The sequence below is a fragment of the Cyclopterus lumpus genome, chromosome 20 (assembly GCF_009769545.1).
Source record: "Cyclopterus lumpus isolate fCycLum1 chromosome 20, fCycLum1.pri, whole genome shotgun sequence".
Classification (NCBI taxonomy): Eukaryota; Metazoa; Chordata; class Actinopteri; order Perciformes; family Cyclopteridae; genus Cyclopterus; species Cyclopterus lumpus.
The window spans coordinates 10,863,409-10,888,052 of NC_046985.1; the positions used below are offsets into that span (position 1 = coordinate 10,863,409).

The window sequence follows — 24,644 nt, forward strand, 5'->3', positions numbered from 1 at the left end:
TCTTGAGAACAAAGCCAATAATTATAGTACCCCAAATGCCAATCAATTCCTTCAACCATACATTGCTTGTACATCTTATTTTAAAGTTGCATGGGAAAAGCTGGATCATTGGTTTCCCTTGTTAAGTAGTTGACTGGTTTTTAAATAGCTGATAAGCGCTTACATTAACTGCAGTCCTTCAAGAAACGTGTCCATTTTTGAAGCCATTTCTGACGAGATAAATCTATATAGATCTATACACTGTATCTGAATTCATTTTGAATATCCCCTTGGCAAAGGTCCATAATTCTCTCGGCCTGTGTCTATGCCAGCCAGGTTAACCCACAAGACACTCAAGGGAACAATTTGTCATGTACATGTGTGTGGAGTGTGAGAGAACCACACGGACACTTTCAATCTACTGTAGTGTCTTGTGGATTTTAATGAAGATTTATATATCACCGCAAATCGGGAACCACTCATAAGTTCACATATAGGTCACATGTCAGATCCACTTTAAAGTAGTGAGATAAAGTAGCAGCATCAATTTGTTGATTGGCTGTTATGTTTGGTGGAAAATAAAGTTGTAGAAGAAGCAGAAACAACTGGGTCAGTATAGTACTTGCTGTCATATTTTTTAAAGCATCCTGTCTACATTTCTTACTCATTTCATTTATTAATTCTTATTTGTTATATTGTACTTCCTCCTGTCAGAGGTAACATTTCTCTTGATTTAGCTTCTCACTCTTTGTATACAAAAATGGTGCTCAAACAGGGTGCCAGAACGTTCTGTGAATGTGGAACTGTAATTCATCTGGGGAATAATTGAGCTGCAGCACACAACGTTTTTTATTGACATTACAGTTTTTAATGAAGTTGCACTCATTGAAGGCAGCTTGGAGATAAATACGCGTACTGTTTGTTCCTGTCTATTTTCAAGCTGTGTTGTCTTCTAAAGCTCAGAGGCTGGATTATAATGAATGGAGAAGTCCCTTTTAGAAGGTCATCCTCAGAGGAAGCGAGGATCGATACACACTATTTAAAGTCACCAACAGCTTTCTTTTTTTTCAATGCTGTTGTTGCCTGACATTTAACTTTGTTTGTAGTGTTTTTTACATTTTGACATAGCTACATTCTTTTTTTGTAGCTTCTCAATTATAGACTTACTTCTTATACAATGATTGTGTTTAAAGCAACTTTTGGTGATATGTGACCACCAGGGGGCAGAGGGACTGTATTTTATTTTTAATAAATCCCACATACTTCCTACTGGTGGTGTAAATAATATACTCACTAAATCCGGAGTTCAAAATAGTCCCCAACAAATGCGCAAATTACTCCTGTAAAAGTATAAGGGGAAGTCAGTGATAGGTTTAGTTTTTATGGGATTGGTTTACATTTAGAAAAAATAATCAATTAGCACCTGCCGTATCCTGGATTCTCACATGGTTCTGCGCCACCATTAACATTTAGTCACGAGTCAATATCAAATGTTAATTTGCTAGTAGGTTTAAATATTTCCTCATAAGAATTATGACTTTTCATTTGTTATGCCATCCCAGCATCTGTAAAACATTCTACATTGTGGGTTTTAGCTCCTTGGGGGTAATTGTTGCTCTCTATAAACTTTACCTATGACTTGTAGAAGGATTTAGCAAAGCTGTTTACGTTACAGTTCATAATCACTTTGTGGCACTTTGCCCTTTTTCAAATGCAGCCCCGTTCCTTGGCAGTAGGAGACAGCTGATGGCAATCACACGGGGAGATGAATGGCTGCCATCGAGGCTGTCTGTTCAGTAGAGAGTTGGGGTTGTGAAGGTTGACACTTGCTGATGGTGAAGTAAACACACAGCGTGCCCTTGCACTCAGACTGTAGTAGACTGCCAAGTCTCTGATCCGCTAGTGTTGGATCTCAACTAAGTGTTCAAGTGATGTGTCAGTGTAAATGTGAGAGAGAGAAATTACATAGACATCATGATGGGAATGAGTGAGTAGTTGTGTCTGCAACTGAAAATAATGCTGGTTAATATAATTAAATATTTGACTTTAAGGTCAACAATATAATAAAAGGTAATATAATAAATGTTCAGATATGGTTCAACCCATTACTGCATATCCATGAATTAGTACTTCATGAAAGGTGTAGTTGACTTTTACAATATAATAAAGTAATTTTGAGGGAAGGCAATTCAACAAGTTAAAATATAAAGTTGCTATTAAGCTGCTATTTATTACATTTCCAGCTTGTATTTAATTTTCATCATGTATAAGGACATTTACTAGTGTTTTGAAAACTTGCTGCACATTATTCGGCTGGCTAACACTCACCATAGTATCAGCTGAGACACCTACAGTATGTTCAAGGAGCTGTCATTCTGCTCTTCAAGGCCTTAAGCTACACTAGGACCTATGAGTCACTGCCAGGTTACCAATGAAGGGCAATGGATGGAGAGTCAAGGCTGTGTGAGTCCTATTCATTGCTGTCACTGGGGTCACTTCATTAGATTGAGTTATTGAGGAGATGACTGGTCAGGGACTTCCTAGTTCCAGAGCTTCAGGCAACTCCCCCTGTCCAAGACCTAAGTCAACATGTATTCAAAACCCAAACTGCGCGTGAGAAAATTAACACATGCGTTACATATAAGTATATTTAGTTTGTTTTTGACGCATTCCTATATAACCCTATAATGTAAATATGTTTTGTCAGACACAAAGGATGAAAGAGCGCACTTATCTTGAACAGAGAGTGAAGGAGAAGAGAGACAGATCCTTTCCTTGCTGCTATTCTCATATTTTATTTTGATAATAACACTATTCCAAATATATCTGAACCAGATGGACACTATTACAATAGTGTACACAAATAAAAATGTAATTTAAGTTTGATTATAACCACTAGCTACTCTGCCTGCCCTGACTGCACATCATTGACTCTGAATAAAAGCATAGATGCCTTTCAGATTGAAGCCAAAGAAGCCTTTCTTCCGTAGCTGGATGCAATATCAATGTTATTCTAGTGGCTTATGTAGCTGCAAAGTGTGTTGGTATGTGTTGAGAGTGTCGGAACAATGTGACACGCATGCTTGAAAGCATGAGCGCATGTGCGTCTCAGCATATCAAGCATGCATGTTTTTCATGCACTCTGAGGGCTAAACAGTGAGCAAAACCCTTTTAAGTCTCCTTTCATGTCGCAGTAATCTCCCATAGTCCCGGTCAGTCAACCTCTGCTTCAGCTACACCTGTCCAGCTGTGATAAATCTATTTCCCTCTCTGTTTTGTCCTCTCTCTCTCTTTCCCTCTAACTCGACAGCGACAGGAAACCAAACGTGACCAAATCAAGGACATAGTGATGTGATTTTCTCTCCATAAAGCCTTTTTCTTCTTCAGTCACTCCCTCTGCTCTAAATCCCAGAAGCCTGACTTGTGCAATTGTTTGCTACGGAGTCATTTTTGTGCACGTCAGCATATGTTTTGGTTTGGTTGAACACGAGTGCCTCTGTGTACATTTTTGTGTAACTGCAAGATTACACGCAGGCTCCTGCCTGCACACTTCCACCTGAGATAAAAAAAAATGTTAAAAACCTTTTATCTGTAAGAGCGCCTCAGGAAATAATAAACACTCTGGAAATGAACGTGTTTGGCTTGAAAGGACAAGACCACCATGTGGTCTGGACTCCCTGTGGTATAAGCTGTCCAGATATCATAAATAGAGTATTATGTGTGTGTTGAGGCTGAGATAATTGTATTTATGAGTGGTGCTATTGGGTTGTGAGGACACTTGGACATCAGAGAGTTCACTGCAGCTCACAGCAGCCATTATACGAAAGCTTTGTTACAATGTTAAAGCCATTTCACCAGAATGCAAAATGACTATGTGACGATAAATAATGCCTGTTTACCTGTTCATATTCTCATAGAATTCAGTGTTATATTCTAATTTAAATTAAATCTAGCAATGTTACTAATATTATCAACCCCTGGCAATCTCGGTTATGTTTCTTTATGCACAGTTCTTAAAAAGCTGATATTTTGGAAATATGAGCTTCTCTGGGCTGTGTGTATGCAGCATATGCTTTTTGGTGAAAGTTTGAATCCACCACTTGAACAGATCTAAGAACTGTTCCCCAGGTGAACTGAATGCAGGCTTTTTCATATTGCTTTTTTATGTTTGAGAGTATTGCAGGTGTGAATGGCCTGTAGCAAGTTCATATATCCTGGCATGCACCATGAAGCACAGTACGAGGGTCTATGTGGTGTTAACTCTATTGATTTACCACCCTGTATTATCATAAAGCCAATCTGCATGTCTGTCAGCCCTGGGAAGTGCATTAGACTTCTTGGTTTGTTATACACACCGATCTGTTAGCAAACACCGCTACACGGACAATCCGTCATGATTATTTGTTTGTTCTCTTCTACCTTTTTTATTTGTCAACCTTTTCTTTATTTTGCTCTTAAATCTTTCACTTTGCAGTTCTTTCATTATGTCGTCTTTATAAATCTCTAATTTGCAAGTGCATCATTGCTGGATTGGATTGAGGCACTCATTCAAACTGCACTTAGCACTGATAAAATGTGCTGCATCCCTGCTCTCTGCCATTAGCGGCTGTTGTGACGCTCAAATCGAAAGTGCTGTGCAGTTACAAATATCGTCCTTTCTTAGGCATGCAATCAATAGCTTTTCGTCTACAGTCAAGACCACATTCTGCCTTCTCTTCTACCAAATCGCCTCCAACTAAAGCTGCTCTCCCTGGACCTGAAAAAGAACCACTGTGGGTGTCACACAACCATCAGTCACACTGCAGCTATGTGTGTATTTGATTCTGTCTCCATATCTGTGTTTGTGAAGTCAAAATTCCCTCCTGTTACCAGAGTGTGTAATGGATTTATTGTGTGTGTGTGTGTGTGTGTGTGTGTGTGTGTGTGTGTGTGTGTGTGTGTGTGTGAGTGTGTGTGTGTGAGAGAGAGAGAGAATGTGATGAATATATATGTGTGTACGCATCAGTGTGGGTATGTGGTGTAATGTGACAAGTGTCACATCTTTTATGGATCCACATAGACCATGCTTTGTCTCACCAACCCACACAAACACACACACACACCACGCACACACACACACATACACACACACACACACACACACACACACACACACACACACACACACACACACACACACACACTAACTAAAGTACACTAGGTGGGCTCTATGCGTCAGTCAGGCTCCCTCAGAGTTTAATAGGGATCTAGAGTCCCGGTCTGTACAAGAGCCCCCATTATGTCAGAACCACAGCCAAACCCCCATTCCCTGTAATTGAATTGGCATCTACCACAAATAACTCCCTCCTCTCTTCTTCTTGGTTTAGCCCTAATTATTCCTCTCTGACTTTCTTATCCATATTCATTCCTCTCAATTTCCCCTGCATGCAGCTCTCCTCTCTCATCACAGGGGAATTCAGTGAGCGATGCTCTTGTGTAGCTCTGCGTCTTTGTTGCCTCAGAAATAGCCACTCAATCCCTGGCGGCTATCCCCGGCCTCCTCTTAATATACAGCAGCACATCCTCTCGCACCCGGGATTCATGGCTAATATGCACGACACAGCATATTGCCACCATGAAATTGTACCTGCTGTAATATTATATATAAAAAATGTGCTAAAGTATTTTGAGGATTTTAATATGCATATTGTTTCATTTAAATTAAATTGAATTCATTAATTTAAGCTGTAAATGTTAAAAGGAAGCTATTATTTAAACTTGCTGAAGGTCTATGAAAAGTGGTTACAATTAAAAGAGCATATCAAAAAGTTTGGAAATGGGAATCCGTTGAATCACAGGTATTATAACTGCTTCCTCACTTTTATATCACTCACATTCATGAAACATGCAGCCTATTTGCAGCATATTGTCGACTGCTATTGTTTCCTTGTGGCAGCCTAACAACAGATTGACTTCCCATTCACGAGAAACGGTTCATTCCCCTCGAATGGAGGCACTGTTGTTGGATGTGTGCTCAGTAGCCACTGCCATTCCCTTTCTTCTTCTGCCACACTTGGCATCCCACGGTGTGGTTGACACTTAATCCGCATTCTTGGCATATTGGGTTTGCGTTTCCTGTGTTAATAGAGATTATTCAGCAGAGGAAAGAACAATCTGCGCCAGTTACTGTGGCTTGTAACGGCTACAGCTGCTAATCTGCGATGTAGCTGGAGAGCTGGGATGAAGGGATGAAAGGATGGAGAAGTGGCATGATGGGAGCTTCAGCAGAGTGTTTGAGGAAGTGAGTGACGGGTATTGAGATACAGAATGTGTAGGTGGATTCTGAGTTGCTAAAAAAAATACACTGAAAGCAATGTTTATTTGCTTTTTTAGAGGATTTTGACTTCAGTTTTCCTTTGTTAGCTTATGCATCAGCCATTTTTCAAGCCTCGATTTGGAGGTATGAAATTCTGCATTAGTTTGCACATCTTCTCTCTTGACACAGAGGAAATCATGTGCACGGTTTCAGTGCTCTGGAAAAGTAAAGTCAGTTATGGATGGTCAAAACAAAACTACTAGAATGAAAAAATGAATTCCGTCACTTCTAAATGATCTCTGCACCTTGCTGAGGTAGCAGTAAACCGTCTACGCAAATAATTTTCTCCCCGTCTTTATCTCGCTCTCATTTTCTCGCATAGTTGCCATGCAGGCAGGCCGCTCTGATTGGAAACGTTATCAGCGGAGCACACATTTGACTTGGATTGTTTCCCAAAGTGAGGGCTCATTATTGGCCCGTTGGATAATCGTCACCAGCCAAAGTTGGTTCGGAGAGAAGTCTCCCCATCACCCACATGGTTCGTTTTAGCTCGGGGTTCACAGAGAGGAGAAAAGATGGGAGGGGGGGGTATAAAGAGGCTGCAGACATATAACTGTGGGTGACTTAGCCATAGCTGGATTGTGTAAAGCACAAGTATGAGGATGAAAGAAAGACAGGAAGGAGTTAATAGTGAGCGTGACATTATCTTAAACCAGCGGTAGTCTGATAATCTGCTCCGAAGCTGTGTAATTGATTCCTCTCCTGCATATAGCCTTTCATAATTGCTCTGACTTTGCTATAAAGCTGTGAGTAAACTCAATATTAAAAGGAATTCAGCCATGTCAATATTAACACTCCCAGTATATACATATACTTTAATATTGCCATTACTCTATCTATGTGCTTGCAGTAAGAGACATATTTGAGTATGGGTGCCAACTTTTTATTTTATAATCAAACATAGATACTGCAGTGACAGTATATCATGTTAATTAAGGGAACTGAAGTTTATAATCATCTAGTCTGTTTGTCAATTTGGTATTGAGTCTCAGCTGGACCTGTAGATCAGAGGCACTCCCCTCCTCCGTTTCAATGTTTCCTGCGTCATAGTATTTACATGGACTGTGCCTTATGTCCCTATACAGACACGGCACCATCACTCACGGAAAGGTCGAAGTCCCATGTGTCTTTTGAATGTGTGCATGTGTTCATCCATTCATGCATGCATGCCTGCATATGTCTTTTTGTCCCATTGTGTTTACTAACATGCCTCTTAGCTCAACAGGCTGGAAAGCCTGCAGGGTGGATGTGATGTATGAGAAGAGGTGAAGCAGGTCTTTATGTGTGCTTGGTGAGGCTGACAGAATGAGTCCCTGTGGAAAACTCAAACAGGGGGTTCAGGAGGGTGGGTGGGTGGGTGTTTCCATTCTGAATTTCTGTGGGAACTCCACCCTGAGTTACTCCGCGTATGTCACAGTTCTCTTATTGCAAGGATATCTATGCACACATATTGTTTAGGACACCAGACATATAAAGCAGAGCAGCTAAGAATATATTGTATATAATTATTCTAGGTATAGGACTAGCATGTACAGTTGGCTGTCACAGGAAGGAGGATGTTCTCACATTAAGGGATCTGAATACGTCTGGGAGTGTGTGTGTGTGTGTGTGTGTGCGTGTGTATGTGTGTGTGTGTGTGTGTGTGTGTGTGTGTGTGTGTGTGTGTGTGTGTGTGTGCGTGTGGCATCTTAGTTAATTTCAAGTGAGAGAGGAATGCAGCAGCATCACAGCCTCCCTGTTATGGTCACCTTGAGGTTCTCATACACTACCTGCAGAATGATAGGCTGGATAAAAGAAAGAGATGGCATGCATGTAACGCCTCCACTGTGTCATGGTATTCTAAATGTATTGAAGATGAGAGAAAGGGAGTAGCGAGGCACAGAGATAAAAGTCTATTTCCTCTTGGATGAATAAACCACACCAAGGCCACCACAAAAATGAACATGATTAATAATGTATGCTGTATAAATTAGCCACATTCTTTTACAAAATACAAAGAAGCTTGAGCTTGATATCTCAAAGTCAAATATATAAAGTGTGAAGAGAGTTCAAAGAGGGAGGGTTCTTAGCTACGCTAGTGTCGGTTCTATCGGGATGGCAAGGTCACTTTGTCTGTGACATTGTGAGCATGTTGACATGCTGATCGTAGTGCATTAGTATGCTCGCTATCAATTCTTCCAATGTCTTCGTCCTATATTGTACCAAACCAAACGTATAATATCAAGCTTTGATGTTTAATCCTGACATTTCATCATTGCACCTTGTACGGTATCTCCTGGTTTATTAGCTGGCCCAGTGCAGATGTGCTATTGTTCACTTTTTCTTTAATGTGTAATGCCATTCTGTGTCCATTTCCTTATCATTAGTTATATTGTACTTGGTGGGAATTCCATTTGCAGTTTCAGCACATGTTTTACTTTATTTCCCTTTAGTCATAGGAAAAATATAAATGTAAAAAGAGCAGAGGCTAACTGTAATTCATTTACCGATTGCTGAAGGCAAATTCTGTCTCTCTACTTTTTGCTGCCTTTGAGGTTTCATTAAGTCAATTTTTACTTTGTAAGACAGTACTTTGTGTTTTTTTATTAAAGATATATATTACTCATTTGTCTTTAATGTTTAAGTTGTCATGACAAAAGAGATGCTGATCCAGACACTGTTGCGACAATAAATATGAGCAATTACTTTGAGTCACTGCTCGAAACTCTCCACTGTTGTCAGAGATATACTTACACAGATGTTTTGGCCAGAACTGCTATTTGTCAAACCTTTCATGGATGAGAGTGCTGAGTACAGTTGCTGTTAAATAAGTTATTGTGTGCTGTGTGACAGGGACTTTAGCACACATCACCCTGCAGGAGAACTGGGTACTTTTACTTACTTATCTTTCTTAGCTTGTTCTTCAGGGCTCTCTTGTAAATTGATCAGTGGAATATTCATATATGACTTTTGAATATTTTAAAGTGACAAAGATATACAATTATATCCCTGTAGAAGAGAGGAATGTCCCCTCTTCACCTAAAAACAATGTGATTTCTTCTCAGCTCACCAGCCTTCCAACACCGGCACCTTAATCAACAGCTTTCCGACAATCTCAAAAGCCAAATGCCAGAAACTCTCTACCTTGAAATGCATCACCCTCATGCCACTGCATTGCAGAGGAGAACGACAGTTGAGCATTTCTACAGTGGTTCTCTTTACTTCCTCTTTCGGAATTGCCGCTCAAGTTGGATGACCTTCGATTGAGCCAAAATGTGCACTCAATTCTCATTGCCTTTTGCCCCCTGGAGCAAATAGGAATTATCCCAGCTCTAATGCACACAGGGTGTACAAAGAGCAATGCATGCATGCACACCTAATACACACTTACAGGCCATTACACACAACACTGTATAATGGACTATTAACAGTGGGATGTAACACAGTACACAGGATACCATCCCTCATGTGAGCAAAATGACCAAAATGCATGCCCCTTGTTAGCCCCTCCCCCCCTCCCTCTCATCCCCAAGTAGTCGAGAGTGTAGTGACAAAGGGGTCATGTATGTTAGTCTAGTCTGCCTGACTCATTGATCCTTTATCTGACTGAGGCTAGGCTACGATGCGGCCGCCGGAGCTGATTGTAGCCATTGTGGATGTTGCTTTGGATTCCACCAGACGCACTGCAGAGTGTTTCAGAAGTGGCCCAGAAGTGGCTCACACTGTGCTGTTTATTGATGTATCAATGGCACTGTCCATTGTGCTGAAGTAGCAGAGAAATTGCTCACACACACACGCATGCACGCACGCACGCACGCACGCACATACACAGACAGATTTACACAGAAACAGGAAGGCAACATCTTCACACTTCAAATTGCCCACTTTCAACTAAAAGCACCTTAAGCGTCTGGAAAGCCCTCAATCAATTCACAAATACCGAGTGCATTTGGCTACTGTATACTTGGAAATGCACATTGACTCGGATCAATAAAAACCCACATGAACACACTTAGAATCAACACACACACACACACACACACACACACACACACACACACACACACCTCTCAGACAGGTGTGCTCCCACTTCTCTCTGCTCCAGGGCTGTATGATTTACTGGTGTAATGGGGAACATACTGGTGTTTTGGGTTTCCACTGCAGCAGGCAGATCAAAGCACTGATCAAAGACTCTCTGCTATATTTCATGCTCATTTTCTCCAGAATCCTCCCCTCGGCTACTAACACTGGGTTAACAATGCTCCAACATGGCTTTTCTTCAGTATTCTGTCTCTTCTTCTTCCTTCTTGATTGTAGTGCACGGCTCCACATTCAGGAGGAAATACTATATATAGCAAAAAAGACATTCTCTGCAACCTGGGTATTATACAGTATATCCACTTTTTCTGTGTTCGGTCCTATTGTGTGCATTAATACATGCTGAAAATACATGTGCAGTCGGTGGAAAAAAAGCTTTAACAGCCTGCATGTTTTTAAACCGCGTTTGATATATTCCATTTCAGATTTTAATAGTCTTTCGCTAACCGATTACTTTCATTCCTTATGTATGTATGGAGGTGGTTTGCAGTATTCTGCCGTAATAACTGAATGTTTGATTTGAGGGAAGCTAAATATACAAATATCTTTTCTTACAAATTTTGTTAATTGCATCCCCGGAAAGTTTTTTTCGCCAAAGTCTAATTTGGCAACTGTGTTGTTGTGACAGCTTTTTATACTCAGCGATGAATGCTCTTATGCCATCCCTCTTGCCGAGACACTACCACTACCTCAGAAATGGACATTTTGTGGTGCATGTTTTATAATAAATCATCAACCATATTTGTTTTCGAGGTGTTAAGATATGCATTTAGTTTTACCAGTCTCAGATGTCACATTATGTGTATGAATCCTCACCCTCATAAGCAAACGATTGCATTTGTCTTTATAAATATTAAATGTATTATATTTGTCATAAAATGACATAGTCTACGCTCAATAGTGTAATTTTGTACATAAGCTGATTCATTACATTGTTTTTCAGTTGAGTCGATGAGCAGTGCTGTAACTCTGAAGCACCGCACCGAGCAGGAGAACAGCTACTGAGAGAGTGATACATCTTTAAAAAAATTAAACTGCAATTGTTTTTTGTTTTCTGGCCAGGCTGCCGCTGGACCTCAAAATGTCATTATCTTGATTACAGATCTAGCAAAAACATAATTCAACTTCACTGTGAAAAATGTAAGCCTCTCGGTTTGTCAGCTGAAAGAAAGAGGGAGAGACACAATGGAAACTAAGGGCCAGGAGACACGAGACAACTCTGAAAAATAACTATATTGCTACCAGAAAATGAAAGTGAGTAGGAGAAGCAGGGTTGACTTGAAGATGAGAGCCAAGTTAACTGAGAGCCAAGTTAATAAGGCCTCTGCACACTTAATGTTTGCCATATAGTGACAGGAACTCAGAAATACAAGGCATATTTTAAATCCACATACCACTCCAATGCCTGGATCACAGCATTATTGGTATTCAGCTGTGTTCCCCTTTTTAACTCACTGCATACTTAAACATTTGCAAACATTTTTAATTCAAGAGTTCAGCATCTAGAGATCTTTTAATTTTGCCAGAGCCACCGTTTCAAAATGATGTTGAACGGCAGCTTTCTTCTGGAGTTAACCTGCATTCTGTTCTTGTTAAACATTTAACAGATAACAGCACATGTTCTCTGATTTGTCCTCATTGTCCAAACTGCAAACACTAATTGAGTCGCAATTCTTGATGACGGTTCGATTGAAATAAAACATTTTATTTATTTTGTTTCAAACCTGTGTTGCATGTAGCAGTTCATTTGATTACAAAACAATGGCTTGAGTAATCGAGAAAATAATGGGTAAATTAATTGATGATGTCAAAATTCATTGTAACATGAAAGTTGACCAATAACAAACTGGTAATGTCACAGAATTATCTGGAGCTTTTGATCACATCTCATGGTATTCATCAATACATGCCCAGTTATTTTTGAAAGGTTTAAATTGACATTTTCCTGGTGAGCTTTCAGGGCTTCAAGGACTCCATGAAATAAAAGCTGGGATTTAAGGTTCATTCAACAGCAATTAACCAAACATTTATCAGGTCCCTTTAGTTTCACAGCCTTAATTCAAATATACATACCAGAGATTTAAACAACATAAATCCATGTTAACTCTAGCTAATTGAATATGAATAACTAGGAGCTTAAATATATATGCTTGTTAACATTACACATTGAACTTAATAGGGCAAGTTGCTGATAAAGAGTGACTACTGTTATTTCTTATGAGCTAATTGTACCTCACGAGCACCTGGATGATCCTCGTGTATCTCCAGTCATGGCTGCTAAATGATCACAGGTTTTCATGTCTCATTAACAGAGATGTGAGTTAATGTGTCGGGACGACCAGGCATGACAAACCCCTCTTGTCCTTGGATATATGTGTATATTCACCCACTCATTTAATTAAATGGCCGGAGCTAGCCGCCATAACTGTGCTGTTCATTAAACCTGTATCACATACACAGCGAGGGAAAATGGAACCTGATCCTAATCAGAACTGAAGGAAATGATTTCAACGCAATAGCTTCTTGGAGTTATTGAGATGTGAACATGTTGCTGCTTATATTAGGCTTGCACAATTTTGTAATATATATTATGGATCTTTTGTGAATCAGATGCTGTAGCTCAGACAAGGAGTTTTGTTTTTCCTGATATTGCTTTGCGTTTTGTTAAAAATTGTTTTAATTTGATTGGGGGTCACCATTTCCCCGCAGCTGTGACCTTGCATGTGCAGAATACAAAACCTCCTTTTGATCATCTTGATTCATAATTGTGTGTACGTCAGTATCTACAGAATATAAATGCCAACCACTGCCCTTCAGCACACACACCCCTCCACCCAGTCTCACATGACACTGTATATGTATATATCTTGTTAATATGCTGCGTCTAATGATGCATGTGAAAAGCAATCAGTGAGGCAGCAGAGGATCTGCTTGTGGAGCAGCGTTAATAACTTAGGGAAGCTGGAGATTGCAATGCCCCCACTGGCTCCACCGACACACGTACAGTACACACAGGAAATTCACAATATGCTGCATGCAGCACTAGTAGTTGCCATAAACATACTTTTCCATGTCTAACTTGGTTGTTTAGTTGTGCCTCGGATGCTTCCACACATGTTGTATTATATGCAGGTTTTGGCTGCATCGCTGTGTTCAGACATATATGGAGTTTTCTCCGTAAATAAGGATATGTTTCGTCTATGTTTTGCACATATCTGTTAGCATATACTGTACATGGCCTCTGTACATGGCCTCTGTATAATATAATTGACACAAGTGAAATATGTGCTAATGATGAAAGGTATATGATATAAATGCAAAACATTACATTATTTATTGCAGCCACTGCCTATGGTGCATTGCCTTGTCAGTGAAAATCATTCAGAGGAAAAATCCATGTACATAATTTATGTGAACATTTGAGTACAGGTCTCGGATAGCAAAGCTTCTTTGCGTGTTAACACACCGATTAACAACCTATCTTATCATGTCTCTCTTTTTATTTTCATCAGTCTTTGAATATAACAATCGTACTTGATAGCTTTTCTGTTCTGTTATAAGCAAAATATGCTGGGTGGGGGGGGAGTGGGGGGATTGATGGACGATTTGTTGTGTGCAGCTGTTTGAATGTCAGTGTCAGCTATGATGTGGTTTTTAAAAGAGCTTTGGTCAAGTATGTCTCCGCCTATAATCCTAATAGTTCATTAGTGTGAACAATTCCCTGACGCGTTAAGATTAGTGAGACTGTACTGCTCTTTGGTGCTCCTTCATTACCGTAGTTTTAAACTGTAACATTTGGAATGAAGCCCAAACAGCTCTCGACTGTGGAGGCTTTTCTCTCAGGCTATGTTTGTGTGTGTTGAACATGAGATACCCATCAAGGGACCTTCAATTTAGCACACTATTTATGCCAATTTATTCTCATCTTCCTCATCCTCATAGTGCCGCCCATGCCCTAATTAACAAAGATGCAGTACTCTTTTTTTCATTTGAGGATATCGCAGACGTGTGTGTTGTGCTTTACTCAGCGGTGTTGACTGATGTGGGCAAACAAGGCATGACAGGTCTTCCCAAATTGAAATGTCAGCCATCACGTTAACTCCACAGAATCAGTGTAAGAGAGAGAGGGAGCGGAGAAGTGTTTTCACCAAAACCATGACCCCCTCTGCCCTCCACCCTCCTTGTTTTAATACCCACCCTTTTAATTTTTAATTAACCACAGTATCTCCAATTATTCCGCATCGCAATCCTCTGCCGTTTTTTTTACGTTCTACCACTCGACCAGGCGCTCACCACCCTCTCACACTCTCTCTCCCCTCCCCTCCCCTTCTCCCTCCCATCCTCTCCCCCTCTCCCTTTCCCTCTCTCTCTTTCAGTGAGATGAAGCAGGAGCTGGCGGAGGAAGGCAGCAGATGCTCCATCCTCTCCAAGCAGCACCGCTTCAACGAGCACTGCTGCATCCGCTGCTGTGCGCCCTTCACCTTCCTTCTCAACCCCAAGCGCCTGTGCTTGGACTGCCAGTACCACGTCTGCAAGACCTGCTGCACCTACAACAAGAGGGACAAAGCCTGGCTCTGCTCCGCATGCCAGAAGGGCAGGTGAGTGTTTTCACACACATTCAACATGCACACACCAGCGGCGGCAGAGGATGCGAGGGATTAGAGTAATGACAGAGGAATGAATGGAGACGAGTGAATTGGTAAAGTAGAGAACGCTGAAGGAGGAGGGAATTGGATGAAGAAAAATAGATATGTGGCATTTATGGGAAAAAGAAGGGATTTAAAAAGGAAGAGTGTTGAGGGAATAGGGAATATGAGCACTGAAGAAGACTGATGATGAGACGGGGGAAAGTGAATGAATGAATGAGAGGGAACGCATGACTTTGATGGAGTCAGCGCTGCAGGGTTGGGTGGTTTGAGGATTTAGTTTGATTTGACATATTCATTTCTAATGGAAAATAATATTTTCAGCATTGTTTGCTGCCTTTTTAACATCCCTGGTAGTTGGCAGGGAGAGTGTAATAAAAAGGTGCGTAGAAGAGGGGAGGAAATTGAGGGGGACATGTGCGAGTCTAAGTAATGTGTGTTTTGGGGTGAAATGACGATATGTGCACACTGCTGCAAAAAGATGGACACGGACAGATGTTGACACGGCAGGGCAGCAGTATCAGACTAGATATTAAGGAATGCACATTTATGATTTATTGAACAAGAGAAAAATCTCAGAAGCAAAAGAGGTTCTAAAGACGTTTATATTTTAATGTGTGCGACGTTACTTTGTTTTATGTACAGTTACGGCTGTTTACGCATAAATGTCAATGCAAAGCCTTGGGAGTTGTTTTCGTGCCCCGACTCACTCTGTCTGGGCAGCAAGGGTGGGGTGTTGGAAATACTACAACGCTGGAGTCTATGAGTCAGTGATGCATTCATAGCTAAATGAATTGTGAGCTTTGGATATTAGTGAATATGCTTGGTATATATGATTGCCAGGGGTCTTATTCATATGCTCCATTGCTTCTAGTCTGTTGTTCCTACCTGAGTTGCTTTTGTGCTAATGCTTTCCTAAGAAATACAGTAAAATACTCGTTGCATGGGATTTAGTAGCTTTGTTTTGTGATATTTATTTAGTTTGTTAAGGCGAAAGTGGACCAGATTGCAAAGCAAGAAAAAGCTGTCCAAAATGCCTTGGCCCTCCACTTGGCCTCATATCTCCCCCTCAATCCCCTTGCTCTGTTTCTTTTTTGTCTTTCATTGATTTTTTGCTGCGTGCTGTATTGAGTTAGACCCGCTGCCCTTAGTCCTGGTGTATCAGACAGGAGGGAGGAGGAGTGGGAGGAAGGAGAGACAGCGAAGAGGAGGAGAGAAAGGGATGATGGCAGTTAGAAGAGGTGCCAAGGTTTGCATCGATCATCCCTTCCCTCACACTTTCTCGGTTCCTTTCTCTCTATCGTTTTCTGCGTGTGTCTCTACCTCGGGCTCAGTAATGTTCTCATTAGGGGTTTAGACTGAGTCACAGATGGGCCTGATGTCACAACATTGCTGTCTACCAGCTACATATAAATACAGCACTTTTCATTAGCGCATTAAAAGGGCTTAAATCGGGTTTTAGCATGAATTATTCTCTCTCCGGGTGGAGTCGTGTCATTTGGAGCACTGATTCACAGCTTGCACGAGTGATGAGCTTGAGGCTTGCGGCCCCCTGAACATTATTTTGGAAATAGCTATTAGTCCACTGTTGGGGTGGATGATTGCAAAGAAAAGACATTGATTTGATGCTAAACAGACTGTAACTGTTGGAAAGACAGAAGTAATTGTGCTGTGAATACAATGCTTATTATGTCATTCCCAAGAGAATGCATAAAATTAAACACAACGTCTACTAATTCAAGTGAAAAATCACAATATTCATTCATTCATAATTCATTGATTTATCTGTATCTTCTACTGAATGTTGGTGTTTTTGGTGTCTTGTTAAACCTTCTTTGGGAAATCTGCTGAATCTAAATACTAAATCAATTCATAAAAGGGAACAGACTGCCAATGGTTTCCCTCGCAGGCACCGGCTGTCCATCAACATTCACAGTGGCACGGCCACGCTGCTCACAAGCACGATCCGTCTAGTGAAAGCAGATTTGTAATCATCTCACACATGGACACACTCAGAGGCTAAAGTCACCCACTCACACATGGATGCACATAAGAACGTACATCCAGGCTGATGCATGCCTGCAAGCAAAGATACATTAACACGCATACATCGATTATATCTCTGTTAATTACATTGACGAGCAGATGTAATTGAGATGGACATTGCCATCGATGGTTGAATGTTTTGGCAATTGATATGAGATGTTTGCGTGTTGATGGCAGATGGTGTGTAAAATGAAAAGACTCATGACTAAAATGCTGATTCGCTAACACCTTTCAAATCTTGTAAATCACACACACACACACACACACACACACACACACACACACACACACACACGCACACACACCAACCACTGCTTTCCCTCCTGAGCGAGTGGGACAAGCATGACCATTTGCAGGCTAGTAGAATTGATGGCATCCTCAGCCATGGTCCACAGGCACTACACACACACACACACTGTGCACATAATCACACACATACCCACTACACACCGATGGTTCACTCGGAGAAGTCAAAACATTTTCTGTGGAAACTGAAAAGTAATTTTTTCTTGTTTTGGCTCACCACTCAAAGCAGTGAGGAGAATGTTAAAGGTCAGCACAGGAGATGAAGAGAGATGAAGGTCAAGAGTGAGAGGAAGAGGGGGAGGGCAGGAGGATGAAAGGGATTAGGAGAGGGAATGACAGAGGAGGAAAGTACATGTCCAATTATTTTAGAGGAGGAAAGCCATTAAATTCTCATATTTTGTTTGGACCTTTGCATTGAATTGTTCCTCTTGCAGAATAATTTCCCTGCTTATCCCCGTCTTCTCCTTTGTACATCCTTTATATTTTTGGTCCGTTTTATATTCTAACCATTCCTTTCTCTGTCACATGCCCGCACTCTATTTTCTCAATTTTTCACATTTACATTTGCGCTACTGCAACTACAGCTACTCTCTGTGCTTAATCTGCAGAAATGGACGGCTCCGTGCCTGCCTATACAGTCCTCAGGCCATTGAATGATGTACCTTTTAGAGTGTGTGTGTGTGTGTGCTCACAGAAATAGCAATACACTAAAGTGACAAACTGTTCTTACCACTTTATGGCTTTCATAATCTCATCCTAAACATGACCCCCCCCACACACACACACACACACACACACACACACACACACACACACACACACACACACACACACACACACACACACACACACACAAAAAAACAGCTTACATAAGCATAACCATACATTAGGCACAAACCCTCACTGGGCATTTAATTCAATTGAAATACATGTTTGTGGCATTAGATTCCTTTTAAGATATCATAATCAGGGGGACTTAATTCCCCATGCATGGAAATGCATCCTTGTACTATATTGTGCATTGCACAACTGCAAAGAGTCTGTGAATACTGATCCATACATAACATAAACACAGACAAACTAACACGCTGTTGCAGTGCGACATTAACCATTTAAATGTGGCTGTCAGGGTGTCACCACGTTGCTGACAGGCAGCCACACACACAGAGTCCGCATTTAATTATTTGGTTTGGGTTGGGTTTTTTAAAGGCCAAGTAGGAGCTGATTGGCTCACAGGCCTCAGGACACAAGTTAACAAGCGTGTACAAACACTCTCTATCCGTAGTAGAAGGCTACTACTGTCATGGTTTATTTAACATGAAACCACACAAATGCACACTCTCACATTTACACATACCACATGCATGTTACTTCCATTTATTGTTGCCATAGCAGCTCCTGTCACTTTCTCAGAGACTGTGAATACTTGCTGTATGTTTTCACCCGTAACGAGAATTGAATGGATGTTTTTTACCGTGTCAACAGGATTCATATCACCAGACAAAGCAGTATGTTCAGTAAGTAATAATCCAGGTGCTGATCATCATAATTCTAACCATAGAGATGCACCGGTTCTGCTCTCATCATGTAAAAATATATATATTTTCCTTTTGGCAATTTTGTTGTTTTCCAACAACTGTCATTTGACATCTCGAGGCTATTTCCACCCCTTTCCCTGCTCTCCATTTTACGGATTCATAATGTAGATGCTTTATTGCTGGAATGAATCTACTTGTTGATACATGCTGCTGTTTCGTTGTTTGTCCACAAAGAAAATAGATCCTATATTGCTTTAATTGATTTTCTTCAACAGCCTGAGGAAACCAGAATCCTTTTTGGAATAACAGATTGAGCTATGCAACGTTTGCAGTGATAATGCACATACATAATAATATTGAGATGCAGGAAAGGAACATAGTGACTCCTTCCATGGACTGCAGAGTTTCTATGACCCTTCACCTCTCTGATTCTCTTCCTTTCATCAGCTCTAATACCTTCACAAAGGTTCCCATGTTTTTATTTATGTATATTCCATGCATATGAATATGTATTTCAACACCTCAAAATGCTTCCACAACAATAGCAATCAATGTGTGTTTGTAAAAACACAAGCGCTCTCAACTCCATGAACTCTCTTGTTGCTGTCAGACAAGCACCTGCGGCTCGGAGAGGCAGAGTCACAGTGTGATCTTTTTCTGTCCTCCTTGTGGGGGTATTTTTATCAGTGCGGTGAGCAGTCTTTTACAGGGAGGGTCTGCCCCAATGCACCGGGCTGCAGATGAAATGTGTGCACACCGCCACGACGTCTCTGCTTTAATAAGGCATTTACATGCCCATGTGTGTTTGTGTCTCGCTGCTCTTTTAATGTTTCAATGAAAATTGACTGAATCGTGGGAGCCTGAACATGACCACACTTGATGCCCAGGAAGCTTTCCATCAACTGAAACAGTTTGAAGATAGAGGGCAGCTGAACCAACTATGAGCTGCAGGCACCGGAAGGAGAGACACTCATCACCCTCTCTCCTTCCATCTCATCCTCTGCTCTCCCTCCTCCGCGGCCTTGTCTCGTATCCAACCCAGCTGACACAGGAGCCACCAATCGATCGTAACTCTTGATGGTGATTCGCACGGTCGGGCTCGACAGCTGTGAAACATTGGGAGAATCTTGCGAGTTGCGCGTACACACGCGGCACACTGGTAATTTAGATTTGAACACCTCCTGGTGGTCCCGACTTAGCTTTGACTAAGATCTATTTAAGTACCTTGCTCTCATTAATTGAAACATAGCCTAAATCAGAAACGGCACTTGAATTTTAAATGCAATTTGCGCAAGAGTTTCCTTTTAAAACTAATTACGTTTGGGTTTTTCAGCCTTGAAGCAATCTTAGTGTGTGTGTGCGGTACCTATCTGTGTTTGTGTGTATCTGTGTGTGCTGTGAGGGTCTGGATTCTTTGTTTTGTAACTGCTCCCCATTGTGTGACCCCTTGTGTTCCATGAAAGCATGTTTCTGTCAGGGGAGAGGTTCTTTAGCAGGTGATAAATCACTGCTATCCAGGTAAACCCGCTAGTACATGTACACACACACACACATACACACACACACACACACACACAAAAAGAACCTTGAATGTGTGAGTCAAATGAACACCGTTGTGTGTTATTATGCATATAATAATAATAATAATAATAATAATAATAATAATAATAATAATACATTTTATTTGGAGGCGCCTTTCAAGTCACCCAAGGTCACCTTACAATAAAATAACACAGGATAAAAGATACAAGCATGAAAGATAGGAACAACATTAAAACAGAACATCAACATAAAAACAAGTGAAGTGCACAGGGTCCAGTTATAAAGAGTATGCCAGTTTGAACAGGTGAGTTTTGAGTTGAGACTTGAGAATGATGTGATGGAGTCTGATTGTCTTATGTGTGGGGGGAGGGAGTTCCAGAGCCTGGGTGCTGAGCAGCTGAAGGCTTGGGCACCCATGGTACTGAGGCGTGACGTGGGGATGGTTAGCAGTCCAGAAGAGGATGAGCGGAGGGTGCGGGAGAGAGTGTATTCCTGAAGGAGGTCGTAGAGGTAAGTGGGGGCTAGATTGTGGAGAGCTTTATAGGTGAGGAGAAGGTTTTTGTAGTCAATGCGGTATTGTACAGGGAGCCAGTGAAGTTGGATGAGTACAGGAGTGATGTGGTCCGATGATTTGGTACAGGCGATGATCCGTGCGACTGAGTTCTGAATGATTTGCAGTCTGTTGATGAGTTTGGTGGGGAGTCCGGTGAGGAGGGCATTGCAGTAGTCGATGCGGGATGTGACAAATGAGTGGACCAGGATTTCGGTGCTGGACTGGGTCAGTGATGGGCGGAGTCTGGAGATGTTGCGGAGGTGGAAGAATGCAGTCCGGGTGATGTTTTGAATATGGGGTGCAAATGAAAGGGTGCTGTCCAGAATGACAGAATATGTTTCTCTGAGACACTAAAGTCGACCTGACTTCACTGTTCGGACTCCAGCTCCCAGGCCTGCTGTGTGTATCCGTGTTTGTGTGTGTTTGTGTGTGTTTGTGTGTGTGTGGGTGAGACTGAATTAGTTCCACCTTTGATCGTAGCCCCACTCCAGGTCCAGTTGTGAGGCAGACATGGAGGAAACTCCATGTGAATGGGGTCATTTGTGTATCAATGTGCGCAAGCTGCAGGTGATTTGAAATCTCATGATTCCTAAATCGGTTTAAGCAGTAAGTTGGATAGTGGATCAGAACAGGAGCTAAAGCAGTTTGTTGTTTTTATTGTGAGTTATTGGAGACAGACACTGTTTACCACAGAGTGGAGCAAGACACAGGTAATACACATGTTACAGCTTGAAGAGGCGTTCCACCAAATGCTGCTTTCTAGTTGTGTCTGTCCTTCGTGTTGCATTCAGGGACAACATCTAATTTTGCCTTAAGCCTGATTTCTTTCTGGGTGGTAAGTTATGTTTTCCTAAGAAATCCATAGTATATTATTGGTGTTTGTTTTGAGTTGTGTACTTGTATGCTAAAAAATGTAATTTCCGAAAATCAAATATTTAAGTTTTATTCATTTTTCTGCCTTGATAACACCTCACTACAAAGTGTTTTCCAGGAGGCAATTTCAGGTTCTAACTGACATCCAATGTGTCCGCCGAAGTTAATAGCACGTCTGCAATGCCGAACCTCACCTGTCAATCAACTGCTGCTGTGGGTAATCACCCTACCACAGGCCTGAAACTTAGAACCTCAAATATGTCAACAAATGGATAAACAGGCAGAATAGCTTCATAATAAATATAGTTCATATAGATTCCAGTTCAAATTTAATATTAAATCATTCCAAATATATTTTCCAAGGAGGTTCAAACAGTCTTAGTTATTTGCAGCTACTGGCACATTGCTGCTGGTAAAGAAGTTAAGTCTGTGTTTCAACTATGTCGTCTGAGGTCATGACTTTTAATCCGTAGAAACATTTTTACAAAGGAAAGCTCCAGTGTTTCAGTTACCACTGCACACTGAATTACTTAAATTGAATTGTTAATGCCTGTATTGAATATATATTCCCCTTGAATCCTCTCCTCCTGGTCTGCAGATGTGATCAATCAGAACGATCTCCAGCGTGGGAGGCGCCCCACAGCGCGGCCAGTTGTGTCTCATATGGTGTGCTATTAGCTGGCAGGAGAGGAGAGGATGTGAGCTGCATGATTGGCATATGGAGTGGCCCTCTGCTTACTGATCAAGAATTTAGTTGCACTAAACTTTTTCCGATCACTATTTCTCTTTGTCCTCTTTGCCTCGTGTATCTTTCTAAGAATTTGGCATGAAATGATAGAAACGTCTTCAAGGTGCTGGATGCATAGTAATCTTCCCTTCCTCTAACTCTTTTTCTCCCTCAGGCAGATCACACTGTCTGATCTCCTGCCACAGTGAGCCCTCTGTAGCATTAAAGAGATGAGATATTTTCACTGCAGGATTTTCATACTCATTGCACATTCCTCGCCTGTCAAACCAAGACGACTCTTTGATGAAAGTGAATATCAGTTTTATTTTTTCTCAATGTCCTGGTATAGTCATGCTGTTGATAATAATAATAATAGTTTTACTTTCCAAGCACAAGTAGAAAGGGTTTTCCGAAGTTAGGAAATGTGGCATAATCAGCAGCCAGCTCATGATAAAAGAAAATATACGAGTTGTTAAGAAAGGAAATGTTTTTCATGACGTGGATTATTTCTCAAAACTGCAGAACTACAAATACTCATAGTCATTGCAGATTGGGGTGAAGTCATGGATCGAAAGTGCATTTGGAGCATGTTCGATTGGCCATTAGTCATAACTCCCCTGCAGGTCAAGAGTGATGATGGGACCTGAGGTAGTCACAGTACTCAAATTCATTCATGTGGACTACCAGGTTAGTATTTATGGAGGCTAGAGCTCGCAAGCAGAGTCATTATAGACTTAAAGAAAATAACAAGTAACTAAGAACCAATTTTGGCTGTATATAGTCAAATTAAAGAGAGTCATCTTTTAGTAAATATGGACCTTCAACAAATCTTTTAAATGTATGTGAGAGAATGTGAAGACAATTCATAAGTGATGGAAAATTAGTAAATGTCATAGTTTCATAATTCATAATTTCAAGGCTGAACAAATAAATGAATGCATTAATGGACAACAAGCTTTTTAAAATGTGTTTAACAACAGTTTTGTTACAAATATATATGTATACAGTTGAATAAATTCAGTAAGTATAGCCTTTGAAGCACACAGTTCTCACACACATGGACTGTAGACGTAATGTACTGGGAAATAGGGCTTGTGTCAATGAATAACAATTAGCCGAATAGATGGTGTGTATGTACACACCCCTTATTGTGCTGCATATCAATGGTTGTGCATCGCTCCGGGCCTCTGTCTCATTGCACCTCCTCTCCCATTTTTCAGCGCTATAAATGAGGCTTAGCCAGTGCTTCGCTGCAGAGCTGACTGCGCTCAGCTCACCTTGTTTATTCATGATTTCCCACCAGAGCAAGGAGTGCTGTTTGATCTCATTTGTTTAAGATCACCTGATGTTAGTAGATCTGTACCTCCTGGACTTCTGCGACTTGATGTTTGTCTGCTTGCCCCTGTGGCCAGCTCTGAGAGTGCAGTCGGGAAACTTATTTTAATGCCTTCGTCCTTCCATATTTCATAAATAATCGTGCTTTCGGGCACTTGCTGTGTTGAATTTCATTTACTTTGTTTACTTAAATGATTCAGTATATTCATAAATTTGTCATGGAACCATCTGTTTGGTGGAGTAAATGGATAAATAATAAAGAAAGTTGAACATTTGCTGCAATTGGAGACATTTTATATCCAGAAGTGTTGATGCATTTCACACCACCTTGGTATTTTCATTCATTCAAATCAAGCATAACACCCACATAATGTTTTACAATAACCACCATCTTTGTTGTGGACCTGTTTCAGCTGCTGAAAACGAGTTCTGGGTTTCCTGCTTTGACTTACTTTACAAAAATGATGCGTACTAAAAAGGTAATACCTTACAGTTCAGCATGTTGAAATACCACAGGAAAGTTGAAATACCACAGGAAAGTTGAAATACCACAGGAAATTGTGCAGCAGGTAGCTGCTATACTGTTGCAACACAGAGTGGCCCAGAGCAACCAAAACCACTAGAAGACAACAGGGATATCTCTCTTTCTCTCTCTCTCCGTCTTTTG

At 41.0% G+C, this 24,644-nt stretch overlaps 1 protein-coding gene across 1 annotated transcript in view; it reads left to right on the forward strand.

Annotated features, from left to right (window-relative positions):
* The window catches only part of myrip (myosin VIIA and Rab interacting protein), an 80,864-nt gene that overhangs the window by 20,202 nt on the left and 36,018 nt on the right, over positions 1–24,644 (forward strand). Inside the window, 1 exon segment of the mRNA XM_034560406.1 lies at positions 14,788–15,009. Coding sequence (XP_034416297.1) covers positions 14,788–15,009 — 222 coding nt within the window.